The sequence below is a fragment of the Suricata suricatta genome, chromosome 12, assembly GCF_006229205.1.
Source record: "Suricata suricatta isolate VVHF042 chromosome 12, meerkat_22Aug2017_6uvM2_HiC, whole genome shotgun sequence".
Taxonomy (NCBI): Eukaryota; Metazoa; Chordata; class Mammalia; order Carnivora; family Herpestidae; genus Suricata; species Suricata suricatta.
Window position 1 is genome coordinate 84,123,870 of NC_043711.1, and position 22,993 is coordinate 84,146,862.

A 22,993-nucleotide genomic window follows, 5' to 3' on the forward strand; every position below is an offset into this window, starting at 1 on the left:
CTACTGTATGTATATACCACAATTAATTAAAGCAATGACCTTTCACAGATATTTTGAGTTATTTCCAATTTTTCACTATTACCCTATTGTGGAGAATTTCATCGTGTGTTTATCTTTGCATACCTGTACAAGGAAACAGTGGATAACATCTTAGAGTTATTGAATTGAATAATTGATCTGGTACATGATGGCCATACACACTTGATATTGATAGATATTGACAAAAAAGCCTTGTAAAAAGATTTACTCAAGGCTTTTGATATGTTCTCTGCTAATTTAGGCCTATTCTTTATAGATTTGGGGTTTATTTCTATGAATCTTACTTTTAATAGTTGATTCTAACACTAGAGATCTATTTTTATTTATCAAAAAATTTTTAATGTTTATTTTTGAGAGAGAAAGCACACTCTTGAGAGCATGGGAGGGGTATACAGAGAGGGAGACAGAGGATCTGAAGTGGGCTCTGCACTGACAGAGAGCCCTGAGTGGGGGTTGAATCCATGAACTGTGAGATCATGACCTGAGCCAAAAGTCAGCTACTTAACTGACTGAGCCACGTGGGCACCATATATATATGCATAGACACACACACACACACACACACACACACACACACACACACATATAATGCTTATTTATTTAAAAAATTTTAATGTTTATTTTATTTTTGAGAGAGAGACACACAGAGCCCAAGCGGGGAGGGGCAGAGAGAGGGGGAGGGAGACACAGAATCTGAAGGAGGCTTCAGGCTCTGGGCTGTCAGCAAAGACCCTGATATGGGGCTTGAACTCACAGACCATGAGATCATGACCTAAGCTCAAGTCAGACACTTAACCGACTGAGCCACTCATGCGTTCCTAATGTTTATTTATTTTTGAGAGAGAGAGTGAGTTTGCACACACACATGCACACATGCACAAGTTGGGGAGGTGCAGGGAAAGAGGAGACAGAGGATTCCAAGCAGGCTCCATGCTGACAACAGAGAGCCCAATGAACTTGAACTCATGAACTGTGAGATCATGACCTGAACCAAAATCAGCGCTTAATTGACTGAGTCACCCAGGTGCCCCAGATCTATCTTTAATCAAAATTATAGGAGTGCCTCAGTGGCTCAGTCAGTTAAGTGTCTGACTTCAGCTCAGGTCATGATCTCACAGTCCATGGGTTTGAGCCCCACGTTGGGCTCTGTGCTTGCAATTGAGCCTGGAGCCTGCCTCAGATTCTGCATCTCCCTCTCTGTCTGCCCCTTCTCCACTCTATCTCTGTCTCTGTCTCTGTCTCTCAAAAGTAAGTAAACATTAAAAAATATTAAAAAAATCAAAGTTATAGAGATTTAATTTTCATACAACGAAATACCCACATTTTAAATGTGTGATTCATGGAATTTTGACAAATTTATATCTGTGGTAATTGCCACAGTTAAGTTACAGAACATTTTCATCCCCCCAAAACTTCCCTTGTGTCCTTTCCCAGTCAATTCCTATCCTCTACCCCTGACCCTAGGTAACCACTGATCTGCTTTCTATTGCAATAGGTTAGATCTGTCTTTCCTAGGGTTTCATATAAATGGAACCACTCAGTATGTACGGTTTTGGGCCTAGCTTCTTTTCATTCAGCATAGTGTTCTGAATAGTTGGCGTACTCCTTTTTATTTCTGAGTAGTATTCTCTTGGAGATCTTGTTAACTCTCAAAGAAGGCCTATTATATGTACCGTGCAGGGTGTAGCACATACTTTATCTGTAATTCTTATAATAATCCCATGCACACGCCAGAAAATTACCTCATCCAAGGTTCTATGGCTCGTCATTTATTTATCTTTTATTGCTGCCTCTGTCCCCAATCCCAGATAAATATGATCTGTTAGTGGAAAGAAATGAGTTTTGTGTGTGTGTGTGTGTGTGTGTGTGTGTGTGAGAGAGAGAGAGAGAGAGAGAGACAGAGACAGAGACAGAGACAGAGACAGAGAGCACAGTGAGCGAGGAGCAGAGACAGAAGCAGGACTTTCATTCACACTATGTGGGGCTTGTGTTCACCCAACACAGGGCTTGAAGTCATGAACTGTGAGATCATGACATGAGCCAAAGTCAAATGCTTAATGGACAGAGCCACTCAGGCACCCCTGAAAAGACATGAGCTTTAAATTGGGTAGACTTGAGTTCACATCTAAGCTTCAGCCCTTTACCGGGAGACTTAAACTCTCTGCTGCTCATTTTTTTTTTCGAGTTTATTTATTTTTGAGAGAGAGTGTGCGTGTGCATGAGCGAGCAGGACAGGAGCAGAGAGAAAGGAAGAGAATCCCAAGCAGTCTCTGCTGACAGCACGAGCCAGATGTGGGCCTCGATCCCATTAACTGTGAGATCATGACCTGAGCCAAAAATCAAGAGTCAGATGCTCAACCAATTGAGCCACCCAGGCACCCCATCTCTGCTGATCACTTTATTTCTTAAATGGAGCCAGTGACACTTGTCTGGATGTAACGTTTGCACAGGCTCTGCTAAAGGAAACCACATGTTTTCTATTTTATTTAATTTCCCCATGAACCAGGCTAGCCAGGCAGGTGAGGATGGTATACTTTTCATCATCAGCAGCAAAGCCCTAATATATGCAAAGACCCAGTGATATGTTTTTCTGTGCTTTCTCTAGCAGATCTTTCTCCTGAGGAGAGATTTAAGGAATTCCAGATCCAATCATATCCTGTACAGGACTTTAGTACTCTGAAACTTAAGCACCTCCAGAAAGCCTGGGAGCAACAGGGGTCCAGCTTCAGTAGGAGGACTAACACCTCAGGAAATACTCTTCCAAAGACCTTGGGCCCGAAGATCAAGTAAGCTTAGCACTCAGCAGATAGAAGGATCCAGCTTCTGGTTGCAAAGGAAGATAGAACTTGAAAGGACAGAATGTCAGGGATACTGGGGAGGGGCTGGAGGTAGCAGGCACAGCTCGATCCCAAAGATTGGGGTATACACAGAAGGCAGCCTAGAGAAGTGCTAGATTGAAGAGCCAGGAGCTGCATTCTCTGCCTGTAACCCAGAGGGCCATTTTAGGTGGTCAGCTACTTCCTTTCTCTTCCTTTCCCATTTGAGGAAGAAGGGGCAGGACAGATATGGCTCTGGCTCTGATACTCTCTGTGTCACTGGATCTTTTTGTTTGTGTGTGTGTGTGTGTGTGTGTGTGTGTGTGTGTGTGTGTGTGTGTGTATGTGTATGTGTTTTGAGAGAGAGAGGGAGGGAGTGCTTCAGAATGAGTGTGGGCGTATGCATGCAAGACAGGGAGGGATAGAGAGAGAGGGAAAGAGAGAATCTCAAGCAGGTTCTGCACTGACAACCTGTCTCAGGGCTGAATCTCACAAACTGTAAGATCATGACCTGAGCCAATATCAAGAGTAGGACGCTTAACCAACTGAGCCAACCAGGTTCCCCTCACTGGCTCTTTTTGACTCTGAGTGTCTTCAGAAAATTCTACCCATCTAAGGGAGGCAGTAGATAACAGCCTGGGCTTTGGAGTCAGTTCAACCCGGGTTCAAGTACTGGCTTGGCCACTTATTTTATCTCTGTGTACTTGGACAAGGGACTTGACCTCTCTAAGCCATAGTTTCTTTGTCTGTAGATAATAGGATTCAAGTCTTGGTGTTGTTGTAAGCCAGCAATTAAATGAGATAATGGTAATTATAACTAATACTCTGTACCTGGTACTGGATTATCTAATTTAATCCTGACAATAGTTCTATGAATTAAGTACTGTTATCAATCTCATTTGTCAGTTGAGAAAACCAACCTACGGAGAGAGATTAAGCTACTTGGTATGAGGTCATACAGGTAGGAAGTGGCAGAGCCAGGATTCAAACCTGAGCAGCTTATTAGTGCTCAGTCTTGGTTTTTGGTACAACTATCATGGCTGGAATGAGGATGCATGATGAGGGCTGCACTTATGCCTCAACCCAGAAAGGCTGAGGAGCAGGAAAAGACACTCAGTAGTACCTGCCTAGAAGCAGCTCAGCGCTAGACCCAGAGCAATATAACATCTCTTCTCCAATTAAATGTAAAATTAAACTATCACAATGATACTAATAGGAACATCACAACCTTCATGTTTTCCCAAGTCCCACTTCACTCAAGTCCTTTGCCTATTACCATTTCTAGACTGTCTGTCTCCATAAGGTGCATCCCATGACTTCTGAGTTGTTATTCCCTCTGATGGATTGTCTTTCTAAGGCACCCAATGCTTGAAGTCCCAATCCCAATTCTTCAGAAGGTAGGGATGGAACAGAGCCAGTTTCTCTGCTGTCAATCAGTAAGGGAGAACAGACAGGATGGACCCAGAAGTGAAAAATAAAGGTCATGCTGGGAATGTGCTATTCATGTACGTGTCCTGGGGGTGGGAGAGTTGAGAACTGTAGGCTGCCTTGTTTATGTGTTGGGTGAGTTTATGAGTTGGGTGAATATATTGGATATATTCTCAGCTGATAAATAATTTTTTTCTCTCCCTCTAATCCAGATATCATAGCCTGTCTCTTCCTTCTCCCTTGCCTGACACCAAAGAAAGCACAACAGGATTGCCTGTGTAAAATTAATTCCAACATGAACAAAATACAGTATCTACAGGCTGCCCAAGGATATCTGTTATATAAACAAACAAAGCCATCTCTTCTCTGCTTTTCTGCCAAGAAAGAGAGCCCCAACCTGTGCCGTGTCCCCAGGGGCACAGAGCCTACTCTACATCAAAGCACTCTGTTCTATATTGGACAGCTCTGACTTAGAAATTTCTTCCTCATGTTGAGCACACATCAGCCAGCTTGTACTTCTCACCCATCAGGTCTGGCTCAGCTGTGTGAGGTCATCAGCCTCTTCTTCCACATAACAGCTTTCAAGTGTTTAAAGGGGGTCCTATCTCTTTCTCTAAGTCAACTTCTCCAGTTGCGTGATCTCTGCCAGGGCTTGATTTTGAGTTTTCTTACTTTCAGAGGTGATGTGAATTCTCTAGGAAAGGGAGTCTTAACATGCCATCAAGTCAGGGCTCACTGCCCAGGACATCATGAATTGGTGGTGTTACAGATGAATCCTCTTTAATAAGTTGTTAAATTTCAGATCTAGGCAACCACATTCGCTTGAATGTCCCATGATCAATACCAAGTATGGTGATCTTCCTGAAGAGGCTGCAGTGGGTGCCTACATCAAGATCCACACTGTGGAGGAGGGAGAGACTGTGGTAAGTGTGCAGAGAGCCTCGTTCCTGTGGGCGGGAGTGTTAAGTAATAACAGTGAAGGTTTAAAAACATTCAGCTCTATATTTGGTAATATTAAGGAGTATTACTGACTTTTTTAGATATGATAATGGTATTATGGTTATATTTTTTTAAGAGTCCTTACCTTTAGGAGATATGTAACAAAATACTTACAGATAAAATGACATGATATCTGGGACTTGTTTTAAAATAATCTGGGAACAAGGCAAGGGGTACCCTCTCACCACTCCTGCTCAACATTGTACTGGAAGTCCTGGCTAGACCATTAAGACAAGAAAAGGAAATCAAACATATTTGGGGAGGAAGAAATAAAGCTGTCCTTGTTTGCAGATGTTTAGTCGTCTATGTAGCAGTTACAAAGAATCAAAAAACAAAACCAAAAAACCCTCCTGAAGAAGTGAAGAAATGATTATAGCAAGATCACAAGGGATGAGGCAATGAACATTGGAATTTGAAATGAAAAACACAACACAATTTATAGTAGCACCAAAAATGAAATACTTACATATAAATCTAGCAAAATATGTTCAGGATCCATATGCAAAAAAGAAACCCCTTGTTAATTATAATGAAAAATTTCAAAGAAGATTTAAAGAAACAGAGGAATATTCTGTGTTCATGGATTGGAAGATTCTATTCTTATCATGTTAGTTCTTCCCAACTTGATGTATAGATTCAATACAATACCAGTCAAAACCCCAGCAAGTTATTTTGTGGATATTGACAAACTCATTCAAAATTTTGTATGAAAAAGTAAATATAAACTGGTAGATCCATACAATAAATATTATTCATTGATAAAAAGAAATGAACTATCAAGCTATGAGAAGACATGGAGGAAACCTAGATGGCTATTCTAAGTGAAAGAAGCCGATATGAAAAGATTAGGTATTATATATTCCAATTGTATGACATTCTGGAAAAGGGACAACTATAGAGACAGTGGTCAATGGTCACCAGAGGTTTGGAGTTGGGGGATAGGAATGAATAGGTAAAGTACAGAGGACTGTTAGGACAGTAAAATTATTTGGTATGACACCATAATGCTAGGTACAAAGCCTTAAGCATTTTACAAGACCCACAGACTTTTACAGCACAAAGAGTGAACCGTAATGTATGTAGTTTGTGAAAACAACAACAAAAAAGTTGTTTAGGAGGCAGAGGATCCCAGGAGGGAATCCAGACTATGACAAGAGAATCTAATGATATTACAAATGTGTGAAACAACCTCAGGAAAGAGGGTGGGAGAAAAAGGTGCTTACCTATGTAACATTGGAGGTAACTGGGGTCTGTTAGATGGAAAGCTGAAGAAATTGCACATGAGCACTGTACTCTAGTTGATAAAGTTGTGACCCATGGGTGGATGCTTAACAATTCTGATACTGTGTCCAAAATGGATCAATTCAGTAAGTGAATGGCAGATGATGGCAGCCAGATTTCTCACCATTGGCGTATAAATTTACAGATAAACAAAGAGGAGGCTAGAATGATCCATGTGGTAATGGATCAGTTGAAGACATCAGTAGGAACTCTTATGTAGCTTAATATGAATACAGATGGTTACACATGGAAATATTTATAGATATGTGTGTCAGTATATATCTTTTGGTCCATTTGCTGACAGGGCCTAAAAGAAATGACACTCCAGTAGCAGTGAGCACTCCTAGCACCCCAATCTTGGTTTTTAATACCATTCTTTAGTAAGTGGGGGCAACTCGGTGGCTCAGTAAGTTAAGCATCCAGCTTCAGCTCAGGTCATGATCTCACGGTTCAAGGATTTGAGCCTAACATAGGGCTCTGCACTGACAGTGCAGAGCCTACCTTTGATTCTGAGTCTTCCTCCCTGTCCCCCTATCTTTAAAAAATTATAAATAAATAAATAAATAAATAAATAAATAAATAAATAAATAAATAAGAGGAGCAAGGCCTCCTTGGAAAATGATTGATTCTAGGACTAGGGCAGAAAATAGACAAGATGAGCCTGGAGCATTTTGTAGTGCCAGGGAATAAGGAAGTGTTGGGGTAAAAACCCTACATTGATTGTGGCAGGCATATCAAAGGGGCACAGGTGCCAACTGAAAGAGCTCCCAGTGGTCAAAGCTGGAACAACTAGAACAGCTTGAGCAACAAAATAAAATAGTATTGAATTATAACCCAAAGTATACAGTAAACGTCCCTGAGTACACACTGGTATAATGAATCAATAAAAAGGGGAGAAGAGACAAATTTCTCATGCAGAAGAGTTCCAAATAACTTACATAGATACTTGGCTCTAAAACAGAGGATGCATAACTCCCTGCTCCTTGGGTGTGGGTTGCACATAGTGACTTCCTTCTAAGGAGTACAGTATGGAAAGGGGAGGGAAGAGTAACTTTGCAGTGGAGGAACCCGAGAAAGACGACCTTAGCCAACCTCCAAAATTAAATTGTGTGTCATGTCCCGCCCTGCCAGCAGGGTGGAAAATCTTCGAGGGTTCTTGATCCTGAGGGAGGGAGAGAAAACAGGGCAGGAAGGGGGCCGCACAGAGAGTAAAGACAACACAGGGAATCCGATCAAGCCTTATTGAGAAAACACCTTATCTTATAAAGGTTTCAAGGCGGAAAACAAGGCAGCTGACCTAGGTCGGTTGCTAGGAAACAGGGTTAAGGGATTAAGACTGGAGTAAAAGGGGAACCAGACTAAAGTGTTCTAGCACAGCGCCTGAGGGGCTGATACTACCCTGCCTGCAGGCGGTTGATCTTTGATCTTCTGGCTTCTCCTGACAGGGAGCGCTGCTCCCCTGCCTATTTTTGCAACTCCCCTCAGGGAGTGACATATCCGGCTAGCAAATGGCCAAGCAGCTGAATCTTTGCCGCTTCCCACAATTGTGTTGGTAGTATGTCCCTTAATATGATGAAATGGCATGTGATGTGGTGAGGATGGCACTTTATGTCTGTGGTCCTCTTCCCAACAAGCCACAATCCCTGTCTAATCATGGGAACAAATCAGACAAACTCAAAAAGCTGGGTATCAAACAAAATATTTGACTGGTACTCCTCAACAGCTGTCAAGGTCATCATAAGCCAGATAAGTCTGAGAAACTGCCCCAGCCAAGAGGAGCCTAAGGAGATGAGAGAATAAATGGAATCTGTGTCCAGGATAGGATACAGGGAAAGGACCTTTGGAAAAAAGAGGAAATCTAAATAAATCCTTAATCTGAGTTAATAATAAAAATGTAATGATATTGGTCCATTAAGTATAGCGGTATTTTACTGGTGTAAGACATTAATAATAGAGGGAACTGGGTAGAGGGTATATGGGAACTCTGTACTGTCCTCTCAATTCTTCAAAGTCTAAAATTGTTCTACAAAATAAAGTCTATTAAAAACATAACTATCCAAGATTTGGGGAGGGAGCAGGGAACGTATGTATGAAACATGTTTGGCCATGAGTTGATCACTGGGAGTGGGAGGCAGGTGAGCAGCCAGGAGAGGGCATGGGGGCTTTCTGGTGAGTAGCAACGGCCTCCGTCTGCCTGGGGAGGGGCCGTCTTCTGAAGCCGCATGTGTGGTCATCATCCTGTGTGTGGTCATCGTAGTCCAGAGAGCTGCTCCCTCGCCACGCCCTCACCACTGTTCCTCAGCTAACAGTATCTCCAGGGTCCTCTTCACGCCCCTGTCACGCTGTGTTGTGGCCGGCTCTGAATGCTCCTGCCTGCTGGACTGTGAGCCTTTGGATGCGGGAAGGCCAGCCAGTGCTGGGTTTGGATGCGGGAAGGCCAGCCAGTGCCCTAGTTCCCAGCACAGCCGTCCCTCAAGGCTGGTCGAATATTTCCGAGCTCCTCCTTTGGTTCAGCAAAACTTTGCCTTGGGCAACTTTTAACTAGCTCCTCCCCCAACCTTTCCCTACCTGCCTCGCCCCCCAAGAACAAAACGGAAAAAATCAGCTTCCTTGCCACATGATGGCCCCTTAGATATTTAAAGAATGGCATTTTGTTTTTTGTTCAACGTTTCGGGAGCCAGGCACAGTGCCAATGCCACATTAATTATTTTCTTATTCAGTCAAAACATCCTCCACTCCTTCAGACAGTTTTCATGTGATGTGGTTCCCAGCCCTCTTGTGGTTAACTACACTGCCGTGTGTCAGTGGTTCTGAGTAAGGCGCAGAGGACTAAACACAGGGCTCCGGAGGCCGGCACTGGCCTGTGAGTGCAGCCTTGTTCCCGGCAGAGCAGCTGGGGATGCTGGGCACCCTGAGCCGGATGGGAGCACCAAAGGGCAGAGAGGCGGTGCCTGGTTGGGTAGATGGCGACAGCAGTGGAGGCTATGTAGGATGGAACCAGAAGAGCAGGGTCTGTGTTGTCAAGGGTCTGCAATGCTGCAATAGGGACCTTGGCCTTGATTCTCTTGGTAGGCCCAGAAGACTTTGTGTGGGGACTCAGAGCAAAGACCCGACTGCCTCATTCATTACACAGGGCCCAGCACATAGAAGCTCCCCACATGTGTGTTACATGACTCTTATGGTGAAAAAATGCCTGATGTATCTTTGGTAAGACTCTGTTCTCCCTGCTTGCAAGACCCTGGCTTCCTTTGTAGGAGAATGAATAGTGACAGCCGTGCCTGCATTCACCTGGGAGGTCACATTTGCCTAAGTTGGGAAGCAGGAATATAAAGCTGGGTTAGTCCTGGAAACAGTGGAGGTTGGCGCCTGGCTCAGTTTTGAGCGAGGAGGTGTAGGGGAGCCACATTCTGCAGGCAACAGACAGACTGAGGCCTCAGATTGGGCAGAAAGGATAGGACAGATTGGCGTGAGGGGCAAGGGGTCCTTATCTTCATTTTGCTTCTAATTAGCCAGCTGTGTGACCTTGGGCAAATCACTTTGCCTCTCTGAATGTGTGGCCTCATCAGAAAATGAGGAAACGCACCTGGGTGAGCTAACCGAGATGTTCTGTGGCCCCATTTGAGCATTCATTCAGCAGACAGTTCTTGAGCCTCTACCACACACTAACCATGGCCCGAAGTGCCCATGTGGGCAAGTAAACTGACCTTATGGGGCTCATGGTCTAGTCTGGGGACAGCCAATAAACATAAATTAGCAAACACAAAATGTTGTAAATTGCTGTTAGGAATGGAATAGAAAGCTGGTTTGGGGGGCAGGGCTTCTTAAAAGGTGCAATCAAGGAAGCCCACTCTGAGGAGGTGAGGTATAAGCTGAGACCTGAATGGTGAAAAGAACAAACTGTGGATGGCCTGGGGTAAGAATGTTCCAGAACAAGGAATAGCAAGCTCAAAGCCTGAGCCCAGAAGGAGCTTGGTATGTCAAGGGGACTGGAAGGGAGGGCAGCATGGCTGGAACAGAGTAAACAAGGCAGGGCAGCAGGAGGCCAGGCTGCAGAGCAGGGCAAGGGTGAGATTGGCCAGGCAGAAAAGGGACCTGCTTGGCTGGTGTGTGTGGCATGATGGGTTGAGGTGGATGAGGGTACCAGATGCTGACAGTGCTGCCCTCAGTAGGTCCCTAAACAGATCACTGGGTTCAAATCCTGCCTCCACCTCTTTCTGTCCTTGGGCAAGTTACTTAACCTCTTTGTGCCTCAGTTTCCTCAGAAACTGAGTATAGTGGTTAGAAGCATGGACTCTGAAGACAGACTCCTTGAGCTCCTATCCTAGATTTATTGTCTCCGTGCTGTGAGATGTTGGACATGTTTCTTGACCTCACAGCATTTTACCCTCTGTAAAATGAGGGTAACAATAGGACCTGCCTCATGGGGTGACTGAGAGCTTCAGATGAGTTAGTACACACAGAGGCCTACAGAAAGGACACGGGAGGGTGTGGTGGCTGCAAAAGGGACGATTTAGAAGGGGAAGACTCCCTGTTTGAATTCTGTCATTGTCCCGAGGAAGAGAAAATGCCTTCACTTGACACAAGAGTTGAGACTGGACATTGGGGAAACCTTGTGAAACACTATGCCCTGAAAATGGACTGCCTGAGTGTGATTCTTGGGAAGCCTGCATGGGGGTAGGTCACGGACAGACAGACTCGTCTAACCTGAGCAGCCAGAGGACTTTGATGTCATGTAGCAAAAGGAACCTTGGACTTTTCCCCATCACTTGCAGAAAGACCCCCAGATGGATTCATCTTCTGTTTGGGGCCTTGTTTTTCCCATCTAGAAAATCTGCTGGTAGAAGTAAACAGTCTCTGAGGTTGAACTTTCTGGGACTTCTCTTCTCCAGGGCCTTCACCAGATCCTTCTCCCAAAGAGCCAGCATGACATGCGGCCCCTGGTCCTTGTGAGCCTGGGAGCCGAGGTAATACGGATGAAGAAACACAAATTTTGGGAACTGATTGACAGCGAGGTAAAAGAGAAGTTGTACAGGTTCCAGATCAAGTACCCCAGGTCAGTGCTGGAAATGTGCATGCAGCCCACCAGATCGAATAAACACGTTTTCACCTATTATGTTAGTAAAAGTGAGGAAAAAAGTTCTAATACCTAGTGCTGAAAAGGGGGGAATGAAGCAGGTAGTTGTTGGTACCCCCTAAATTGTCTCAATCTTTTTGATAATAATTTTAGCATTATGTTTCAGGGCCATACCCTTTGACGAAAAAGTTATGTGTGAATTTATCTTTATATAATTACATTATGCAAAAAGCTACATGTGCTTAGATGTTCATAGCAGCTATATTCATAATAGAAAAACCACTACCACCACCCACATGTGTCACGCTATGGGGATAGTGTAGAAATTGTGGTGCATTTCTTTGATAGAGCATAACCGTTTTCTTGAAAAAAGTTGTTAAGTTTAGGGGCACCTGGGTGGCTCCGTCAGTTAAGCATCTGACTTCGGCTCAGGTCATGATCACATGGTTTGTGACTTCCAGCCCTGCGTCGGGCTCTGTGCTGACTGCTGGAAGCCTGGAGCCTGCTTCAGGTTCTGTGTTTCCCTTTCTCTCTGCCCCTTTCCTGCTCATGCTCTCTATCTCTCTGTCTCTCAAAAGTAAATAAATGTTTAAAAAAATTTTTTTAATGTAAGTTTAGGGTCCCTGGGTGACTCAGTCAGTTGAACATCTAACTTCAGCTCAGGTCATGATCTTGTGGTTTGTGGGTTTAAGCCCTACATTGGGCTCGCAGTTGTCAGCCCAGAGCCCTCTTTGGATCCTCTGTCCCCCTCTCACTGGCCCTCCCCCACTTGTGCTCTCTCAAAAACAAATAAATATTTGAAAAAATTTTTTAATTGTAAGATTAATGGCTCTGTAGCAGGAAGGTAAAATAGGTGATATAATCATCCTTGAACAGGACAGCGTGCAAACTTGTATATATACTATGGCTATGCCTTTGTAAAACACAATAAAAAAATCTAGAAGGAAATCAGCAAAGATGGTATCCTGTGTAATATTGCCAAATTTGTAAGAGTCATTCTGTCTGGAAGGTGAGACTAAAAGGTACTTCCTAGTTATTGTTACATATTCTTCTAATACTTAATTGTTTTTGCAATGCATATGCATTGCTTTTATAATGAGGGAAGAAAAGAAATACTTTTTAAAAGTTGTTGTCAGGATAGTGGCATTCCAAGTGAGGTTTTCTTGTTATTCTCCAAATGTTTGTTAATGATGATATATTACTTTTTTTTTTTAATGTTTCCTATTTATTTTTGAGAGACAGAGACAGCATGAGCGGGGGAGGGTCAGAGAGAGAGGGAGACACAGAACCGGAAGCAGGCTCCAGGCTCTGAGCTGGCCGTCAGCACAGAGCCCGACGCGGGGCTCGAACCCACGATCCGTGAGATCATGACCTGAGCTGAAGCCGGACACTTAACCAACTGAGCCACCCAGGTGCCCCGATATATTACTTTTATAATTAAAAAATTAATATCTATCTTGAAAGATTTGATAAAAAGATCTATTTTTTACTTTTCTCTTGTTTTCAAAATGTCCAGAGTGAATACTTCTTTTTTTAAAAAATATTTTTTACATTTATTTATTTTTGAGAGACAGAGTGAGACAGAGTGTGAGTGGAGGAGGGGCAGAGAGAGAAGGAGACACAGAATCCAAAGCAGGCTCCAGGCTCTGAGCAAGTGTTCGGCACAGAGCCTGATGCCGGGCTTGAACCCACGAACCGTGAGATCATGACCTGAGCCAAAGTCGGCTTAACCGACTGAGCCACCCAGACGCCCCTAGAGTGAATATTTCTATAATGTGAAAAAAACCTTTATTTTTTTATGTAAAAATTAACTGGATGAGTGGTTACAAAACTATTTTGATCTCCCACTGTTATTACTAAAAAGTGTTTGAGTATATACCCCCTAGAATACATATGTAAATATGAATAACATGTTAATTAATTAATTATTGTTATTATATACATATATTGCTGTGCTAATATATACATTATTAGCATATTAAAGTAGGTATTTAAGAAGAATAAGACAAAGATAAATATGAATCAGGTCCTATTATTTTTTTCATACACTCCAGTGGATCATGTTCACCTCCCTGCGTGGCATGCTCAGCACCTCCACTTTGGGACCCCCCAGCCTAGACTCCTGGTCTTACCACTGGGCCCCCTCCCTCCATCTCCTCCCTGCTGATACTTTCTGCCTGCTGTTCTCTTGCTAACACCCAAATCTGACCATGTTAAACTCCCTAAAACCTTTCAGTGGCACTTCACTGCTTATGAAAAGAATGCAGACTCAGTGCCAGGTATGTGACCCCTCATGGTGTGACCCCTCACTTCCTCTGCAGCACTTCTGGCCACCTGTAACCTGCTCTGGCAGCTCAGGCAGATTGCCTCCTGGACCCTGCATATACTTGACTTTCCCAGTGCTGCCCCTTCTGCCTGAGATGCTATCCCCTAGTCTTGCCTCTCTTTTTTTTTTTTCCTGATTCTTTAAGATTCATCTCCTCCAGGAAGCCTTCCCTGATTAACCCCAGGTTGGCATAAGTATCCCTTCCTGATACTCTCTACAGGGTTCTGCCACTGACCATTGTATTGAACTGTAACTGTTTAGGGCTGAGTAGTTTGTACAGTTCTTTCCCCATCACTTGACTAATTGCTTCATGAAGGCATGGACTGGGCTTTCCCTGCCTTTCATGTCTGACACCTACCTATATAGTATCCAGCACACAGTAGATACACAATAAATGTTGAATAAATGAATGAATGAATAAAGCATTCTCATTGCAGAAAACTGGAAAATGCTGAACATTTAAAAAAGTGAAAACCGGAACGATTTGCATTCCTCCAACAACCCCAAGTTCTCATTTTGCGTATTTCCTTTTGCTGTATGTATTTTTTTTTTTTTTGCTATATGGATATGTGCCAAATGGATATGTGCCAAATATGCATTTATCATTCAGGTGCACAAAGTTTCATAATGGAGATCATACCGATTATGCAATTTCTCATCCTCCCCCTTTTTTCTTTTCTTGCGGTGATATTGTGACCAGACGTGGTTTTGCTGATAAGTGTGGAAGCAGGTGGATCTAGTGGTAAGGAAAACGGAGGCGTGAAGGCAAGCAGATCTGTAGAGTTGCTGCAGCCATGTCCAATAAGCATGTGAAAGAATCGATGTAGGATCTGTATGACTTGGATGGGTTATTTCCCATCTCCTCAGATTCAGACTCTATTCTGCAAAACAAGAAAATGAGACCAGACCAATGTCTCTTCCCAAACATGGAACATATGCACAGAAGATTTACAAGATGATTTTAGGTGGTATACAGGTTGACATTTTTAGCTTTCACAGCTACGTACTTATTTTAGTGTGAATTAGAAAAACAAGACTAGTTAACTAAACCCATGGTTTGACAGATCTTGTTGCTGAGAATAAAGCCAAAATATTTAAGTAAAAGAAACGTGGCAGATTTAAGAAAAGTTATTAGTAAATTAAAGAACAGGTGATATGTAGATGTTGGGGCAGTTTTGTGGGAAAATAACAAGTTGGGAAGCACTGGTCATTCCTTGCAGTTCAAAGATGCCACAATTCTTCAATCCCTGTGTACAACCAATAGTTAGAGCCACCTACTCAAAACAGGATTTTAGGAGAATTAGATCCTCAAGTGATGCCTGGCATATGATGGGTATCAGTTAATGCCTGTAGAATTGAAATTCAGAAAAGGTTTCCGCAGACTTGAGGGTGGCAGATGTTTGAGCGCTCGGCATCTGTGCTGGCCAGTCAGCACTTCACTGCAGGGATCTGCAGTGCTGACAGACGGAATTCTGGCGTATTCATTCACGGTTTGGACTCCTGGTTTCTAGATTGCTAAAGCAGGCAGAAAACATATCCATTATCTAGCTCAAATCCTCCATGTTGTAACTGAGCACTGTGAAGCCCCGGAAAGGGGACGTGACATCCTGAAGATGACAGTCAGTGGCCGCATGACACCTGTCCTGTGAATGCCACACGTGGGATAACCTGACATGTCTCCCCCTACAAGGCGCAGGGAGGGCTGTGGAGAATGTAAGGAATATATAGCTGAGTTCCCAAGAGAGAGGAGAAATCTCCAAGGGCCAAAAGGAAGTAGAGCTGAAAAGCCAAAGCACAGAGTGTGATCTAGTGTGGGATTGCCCAGGGGGGTGGGCTGGGCTCGGGGTGAAGGGCATCAGGGGTTGGGATTTTACACCTGCAGGGACACATGAACCCAAATCCTCTGCACAAAGCTGAGGCCTTTAGAAGAGCCACCCTGTTTTGTGAAAAAACAAGCTAGAAATCAACATGACCGTCAGCATCAAGGAATCTTATCTGTCTTAACTTGGACTCTGGGTCCCCCCCAAAAACATGAGACCCCCTCCAAGACTCTATAATCACATGCTTGACATGCTTGCTCCTCATAGGTTTTGGTGAGTCCTGTAGCATCTTTGAGCCCCAGTTTCTGTGTTTGTGAAATGCGGAGGTTGTGAGGATTACACAAGTTCACAAAGTGCTTGGCCCCTGGTAGGTGCTAAGTCAGAGCTGGATATTGTTGTTTTTGTTATGGAAGAAATCGGGAGTTAGTGGAACTTTTTAAGTGGAGACTATCCAGTGGTGTGCTGGTGAATGTTTAACAACTGACTCCCTGGGAGGTGGGTGGGAGGTGAGCCTGAGTTGAAGTGTTTACTGATTTCTGTGGTGTGTATACTCCCACCATGGCCAATTTCAGACCCCCGACCCTGTGTCACTGAACATGGGCTTGAGGAGAGACGGCAGGTGATCAGCACTCTGTGTTGGGAGGGGCTGACTCTGGCACACACCGAGACCAACAGGCCTAGCCAGTAGCCCATTTTGGCCTCTGGGTTTTTTAAGTTGATGTCTATGGATCAAAATTGACTCTCTTCTGGTCAATATAATGTAGCTGCAAGAATGTTCTAATTTGTTAGTGACTTATTAGACTTGCCTCCTTGCTGTGGTCTCAGAAGGAAATAAACCAAGGAGTGCTGAGCTCACTCCCCCTTCCCCACTCTCCACCCCCTCCTGCGCTATGAGGGAAGGGGATGGAGTAGAGCCAGGGCACCAAAACCAGTCCAAGGCAGCCACCGACCTACTTTCCATCTCTATAGATTTGCCAGCTCAGGACATTTCTTGTAAATGGGATCATTCAATGTGTGGTCTTTAGCAACTGGCTTCTTAGCATAATGTTTTCAGGTTTCATCCATGTTGTAGCCTGTCCTGTTTTATTGCCATTCCTTTTTATTGTCAAGTAATAGTCCATAGGATGTACATATCACACTTTACCCACTCCTCAGGGGATGGATGTTTGGGTTGTTTCCACTTTTTGGCCATGGTGAACAATGCTGCTATGAACATTCTTGTGCAAGGTTTTGCATGGACATAGGTTTTCATTTTTCTTGGGTATCTACTAGGAGTGAAATTGCTGGGTAAGTTAACTCTGTTTAACCTTTTGAGGAACTGCCAGACACTTACCCAAAGTAGCTACACCAGTTTACTTTCCCATCCGTAATGTACCCTTGTTTTGATATCTACACCTTATTACACCTTATTATTTTTAACTTTATTTATTTATTTTGAGAGAGATAGAGAGAGGATGTATGCATGTGCACACATGCATGCATGAACAGAAGAGGGGCTGAGAGAGAGAATCCCAAGCAGGCTCTGCACTGTGAGTGCAAACACCAATGTGGGGCTCCATCTCATAAACTGTGAGATCATGACCAGAGCCAAAATCTAGAGTCGGATGCTTAACTAACTGAGCCACCCAGGCACCCCCATGTGGTTCTTTCTTTAAATTATAGCCATCCTAGTGGTCATAAGTGGTATCTCTTTATCACTTTGATTTATATTTCTTTGATGGATAATGGTTACCTATATAATTTAAATTTTTAGTAGCCACATTATAAGAAGTGAAAAGAAATGGGTTGTAATTAACTTTTAAGATATATTTTATTGAATTCGGTGTATCTCAAATATTATCATTTCAACCTGTAATCAACATAAACATTATTAATGAGATTCTCTACATTTGTTTTTGTTCTAAGTCTTTGAAATCTGGTTTGTAGTTTACACTCACAGCATATCCTTCTTTCACACTGGCCATATATCATAAACTTAGTAGCCACATGTGGCTCCTGGTCACCACACGGAGCAGTGCATGTCCAGGGGAAGAAAGTGTGGAAAGGCAGAGGAGGCAGAGAGAAGAGTCTGGAAGAGGCACACAGGTGGGATGGAGCACACTGCATTTAGGAGTTGGAAGAGTGGCAGGAGGCAAGGTTGGAGGGGCACGGGGACAGGAGAGGGTGTGGGAGTGTCAGCATCCGTGTCTTATCTTCAGTGATGAAGACATGTGCCAGAAGTTCCTCCAGGAGAACAGCTGGAATATCTTTCGGAAGGACCTCATGCAGCTGCTGATGAAGCCTCGCCAGTGGCTACCGTTCATCCCAAACCAGTGCAGGAAGAAACGGATCTACAACCCCAAGAGTTTGACGCTGGATTTGTGTAGCCTCGGCAAGGAGACTAAACCTTGTTATCCCATTTTTATGGCACCCCAGAAATACCTCCCCCCATTGAGGATTGTCCAAGCCATCACAGGCCCCCGGCACAAAGTCCAAGAAATCCTCCCTCAGTATAAGAATGCAGGAGTCCTTGTTTAGACCCAATAAAAAATGTTGGGTTGGTCACCATGTTTCCTGAGTGACCACCATGGGACTTGTGGGGCTTAGAGTGGGGGGCTCCTGGGGACTGTGGGTCCAGAGAGATGTGTGGGGGCAGCATCTCAGGCACTCTCTCCTTTGATACTTTTGGGGTGAGTGGATGCCCAGGAGGCTGGGTGTAGATGGGGTAAGCACTGGGGATGGTCTCAGGATGGGAGGGCCTTATCAGGTGAGATGGCGGGAGACAGAGAGGGGCTCAGATCAAAGTGAGCAAGACTAGAGTTGCAAACCAGGTGACTTCTGGAGGCCACACAGGTCACCTAGAGGACTGCAGCAGAAGGACTGGGCAGGCAACAGGCAATGGTGGGGACTGGTGTGCACATCCCCATCCAGATGGAACAGCTGTTCTGTCTCCTCATTTGATGCCATGCCAGGAAATAATGCAGGCCTGGGACTGCCAGTCCTTAGATTTTTTAAGAGAACCAAGAAACCCAATACTTTAGATGATTCCTACTGGTTTTTAAATGTGAGCAACTAATTCAAATTGTTTTAGAAATACTGTGTTAGGCAAACAAAACACATATGTGGGCTGTGTTGGGCCTACAGGCTGCTGGTTTGCCAGTGCTCGTCAAGCCCTTCTGACAGGGCATTGCCAGAAACCGGGGGAGGCATGAGTGGGGGTGGGTGGGTGTGGCAGATACAAGGAGTGGGAGAGACAGATGGGCAGCGTATCCTGGGTGTCAAGGATGGGGAGCCCGAAGCCTGAGAGAGAAGAGGCAGGCCAGAGATTTAAAAAAAAAAAAAAAAAGTGGTTGGTTGGACTTATAGAGGGCTCTTTGGCCCCTCTGGGGGTTCCCGAACCTGCAGCTGCCTGTTAGTGACCTGGGCTGGCTCTCTTTGTTGGTAACCATGGGCCAAATCACCTCTCTGCCTTGGGAAGCTCTGCTCCATAGTTTAGCTTTGAGAGGACTGGGGACCTGGTAGAGGCCACGGCTGCACATGAGTCTGGCCTGGGGCCACCGGGAGAGACAGGAACCTTCCTCCACCCATCCCTCCCCACCCCACACACCTCACCTACCTCACCTGGCAAGGAGCAGGTTAGAAGGGACACCTGAGAACAGAGCCTGACTTTGTTTCTACGTCACTGGACCCCCCCTTGAGCACTTTGAGTTCTTTACCTGCCCCTGTTTCTCTAGTGGCAAAGTGAGCGAGTTGGACAAGATCAATGATTTTCAAGGGAGGTGAGTATAGTTTGAAAAGCATATTTAATGTTATAATTTTGTTTGCTGTATTTAAAAGAAAACCTCTCATGGTGCACAGCAAAGAAGAAGGGGTATGGAGTTTTTCTATCAGAAGAGGGTGTGGATGTAGAAGAGTAGAGAAGTAGAGGACTCATCATCTCTGACTTCTCTGATAGCTTCAGATGGTAAAGGAGACTGGGATGTGTGCAGTGTTCCAAAAAGGATGTCTGTGACCTACAAGGATGAGGTGGCACTGTTTTGGGACCAGGTAAATTGGGGTGTCTGACTGTATTTAGGGATCTCTTTGCATTTAGGGCTGTGGCTCCAAAAGGATGGTATGGACATCTTATTCATTTTGAAATTTATTTACTTCTTAAAATTTTTTTATGTTTTTTATTCCTTTTTGAGAGACAGAGAGAGACAGCGCAAGCAGGGGAGGGTCAGAGAGAGAGGGAGATACAGAATCAGAAGCAGGCTCCAGGCTCTGAGCTAGCTGCAAACCCACGAATTGTAAGATCATTACCTGAGTGGAAGTCGGATGCTTAACTGACTGAGCCACCCAGGCACCCCTATTTACTTTTGTTTAGACTTGGTTCATAGCAGATCCAAAGGGGGTTAAGAGGCAGTCTCTGTTCTCTCTCATTCTCTAGGCCAAGAGTCAGCAAGCTCTATAAAGGGCTAAATAATACCTATTTTAGATTTTCAGGGTCAGGGTGTCTGGGTGGCTCAGTCAATTAAACATCTAACTTTGGCTCAGGTCATGATCTCGCAGTTCATGAGTTAGAGCCCCATGTCGGGCTCTGTGCTGACAGCTCAGAGTCTGGAGCCTGCTTCAGATTCTGTGTCTCCTCCTCTCTCTACCCTTCCCCTGAGCACACTCTGTCTCTCAAAATGAATAAATAAACATTAAAAAATAAAAATAAATAGATTTCTAGGACATACCGTTTCTTTAGTGTTCCAAAAAACTTTATTTATAAAAATAAATGGCTTGTGGCCCATAGTTTGCTAACCCCTACTCTAGGTTCTGGGGAGCCTTTGAAGGTTCTTGAGCAGACATGACCAGACCAGAGAAGGAGTGAGAAACTTATTATTGAGTGCTTATTCTGTGACAGCATCTTGCTAAGCATCTGACTACAGAGTCTGATGACCTTGGGTTAATATCCCAGCTCTGCCATTTAATGGCTGTTGAGGATTGAAAGAGGTGGCACATGAACTAGACAAACAGTTAAAAAAAAAAAAAGAAAAGAAAAAAGAGGTGGTGCATGTATAGCAAGATGGATAGCAAGATGTAGGATTTAATTTACCCAGACCCCGGGGCCCCACTTCCTGGGCAGCGAGAGGGAAACCTTCCAGGAGAGGATAGGTAGAGCATGTTTTCCAGGGGAGGGGTGGGTGTGAAAATGGACTAGAAGGGCAGCCCTGGAGTGAGGCTGCTGGAGGGAGACCACGGGGCTGGGCTTCACATAGTCTTGAGGGGAGCTGAGCAAAAGCAGAGCTTTTTCTGAAGCCATCATTTAGCAGACAGAAGAGTCTGAGAGTGAGAAATGTCTAAAGAGGTTTTCAAAGAGCTTTTCTGTGCATTGCGAGTATGTTTCTCCTTTGGTATTTTCTTGAACAAACCAAGTAAACATGTGCATAGCTCCTAATTATGGTTTTATGCAGTACTGCTGCTTCTTTGAATTCAGTAACCAAGCAGAGACTGCCCCCAGTTATATTTGGGTTGTGCTTGTGAAGTCCCTGGTACACAGTAAGTGCTCGGTCAGAATCAGGCAGGGGAGGACAAATTATGATTTGGGAGAGAAGCTCGTGCAAGAGGAGCAAACATGACCCTCCTTGGCACAGTGTTAGCAACAAACTGCTCACAGAGGTCCTTACTGCCCACCTGGGCCCTCCCAGATCCAAGGTTTAGGAAACCCACAGTGACCTGCCACCAGGAAGAAGGGCCCGGCTCAGGTATTGAGCGCCCACTGTGTGCCAGGCACTGTGCGAGGCTATCGCTTGTCCTGAAAGCATTTCCTGGCATTATCCTCTTTTGACAGGTGAGGAGCCTGAGGCCTAGAGCAGCAAGAGCCTCGTCAAAGCTCACTCAGCTACCAGGCGGCTGTTCAGGAAATGCATGTGTCTCTCCGCACCCGGTGCCCTTCCAGGTGGTCAGAACCGCGGTGTGTGTGCCGCCACACTGCCGTTACTCATCTGTCTTAAATGAGCCACCTATTTTCGCCATTCAGTACACACAACCCTGGAACTATGTTTGAGAGAATATAATCGCCCTCAGGAATGATTTTCCATATGTAAATAAGCCTAGTCATACTTGGAGAGGCACACCCAGGCCATTTGAGCCAAAAATATAGCCTTAGCACTAACAGCTTCCACTGTTTGGGGGAAAATGAAAAAAATAAAATACCCCATTTGAAAAACAAACACAGGGAGATATTGCCAGAGTTTGTTGTAAGTGTTTAAGATCACATCTTGGGGTTGGAAGCAAAAACTTTCTTTAAATCCTCCATTTCTTTTAACAACTCATGGAAAAATTGTACCTTCCAGCTATGGAAAGTCTCAGGGGTGAGATAGGTCACTTGACAACTCCGTGATACCCACCAGAGGCCGTTTTGCCGCGAGGCCTTTCTATTCGGGGATTTTAGGGGCTTAACCACAGGGGTGCTGAGTTGCAGAATTTGTAACCACTGGTTCAGAGCTGACAATGAGGATGAGTAGTTTCTAGTTGGCTGGGAAGCAACTCCAAAGCTAGAACAAGGGATTTTCACAGCTGCTGGTGGCCATGGGCTCTAGCCCTGTGGACATAGCTGTGGAAAAGTGGTGCATCCGGTCGTGTGCTGTGTGACCTTCAGCCAGGTTCCTTCCCTTTCTGGAGCTTCTGCTATCATTCGTAAAATTGGTGGGGTCTGGAGTGTGTGCTTCACGCACTATTGTCTTGCCCTACCTATCCTTCAACCTCTAAAACCTCGACACCCCCAAGAGGAAATTCAGAATCCAGAAGAAAATGGATTATTGAGACACTTTTGAAGATTATGTAGACTGGCTACTTTATAGAATGTCTCTTGATTTGGGTCAGTTTGATGGTTCTCTCATGATTAGATTTAGGTTGTGCATCTTTGGCAGGAATCACAGAAGTGGCTCTGCGTTCTTCTCATCAGATGCTGTCAGGTGGTGTGAGATTTCAATGTGTCCTGTTACTGGTGATAACTTTGATTATTGGATTGAAATGGTGTTTCCACTGTAAAATCACTCTTGATACTTATTCCCTTTTTATTTTGAAAATCATGTGTATTGTATATGTATAGACGTTGTGGTAAAAAAAAAAAAGCAAAATTTACCATCTTGTTTTTAGGTGAATAGTTCAGTAGTGTTAAGTATATTTACACTGTTGTGAAACAGATCTTCAGAACCATTTTATCTTGCAAATTTGAATACCCATGAAACTATTCCCCTTT

At 44.3% G+C, this 22,993-nt stretch overlaps 1 protein-coding gene across 2 annotated transcripts in view; it reads left to right on the top strand.

Annotated features, from left to right (window-relative positions):
* Positions 1-18,327, top strand: part of CNBD2 (cyclic nucleotide binding domain containing 2) — a 51,117-nt gene extending 32,790 nt beyond the window's left edge. The window contains exons 9-12 of one of the 2 annotated variants that reach the window (XM_029918009.1): positions 2,645-2,825; positions 5,086-5,206; positions 11,453-11,616; positions 17,982-18,327. In XM_029918009.1, coding sequence (XP_029773869.1) covers positions 2,645-2,825; positions 5,086-5,206; positions 11,453-11,616; positions 17,982-18,300 — 785 coding nt within the window. In that variant the 3' untranslated portion in view covers positions 18,301-18,327. The remainder of the gene's footprint in view (positions 1-2,644; positions 2,826-5,085; positions 5,207-11,452; positions 11,617-17,981) is intronic. The other variant, XM_029918010.1, reaches the window with a different exon arrangement.
* Positions 18,328-22,993: the final 4,666 nt, after the last annotated feature.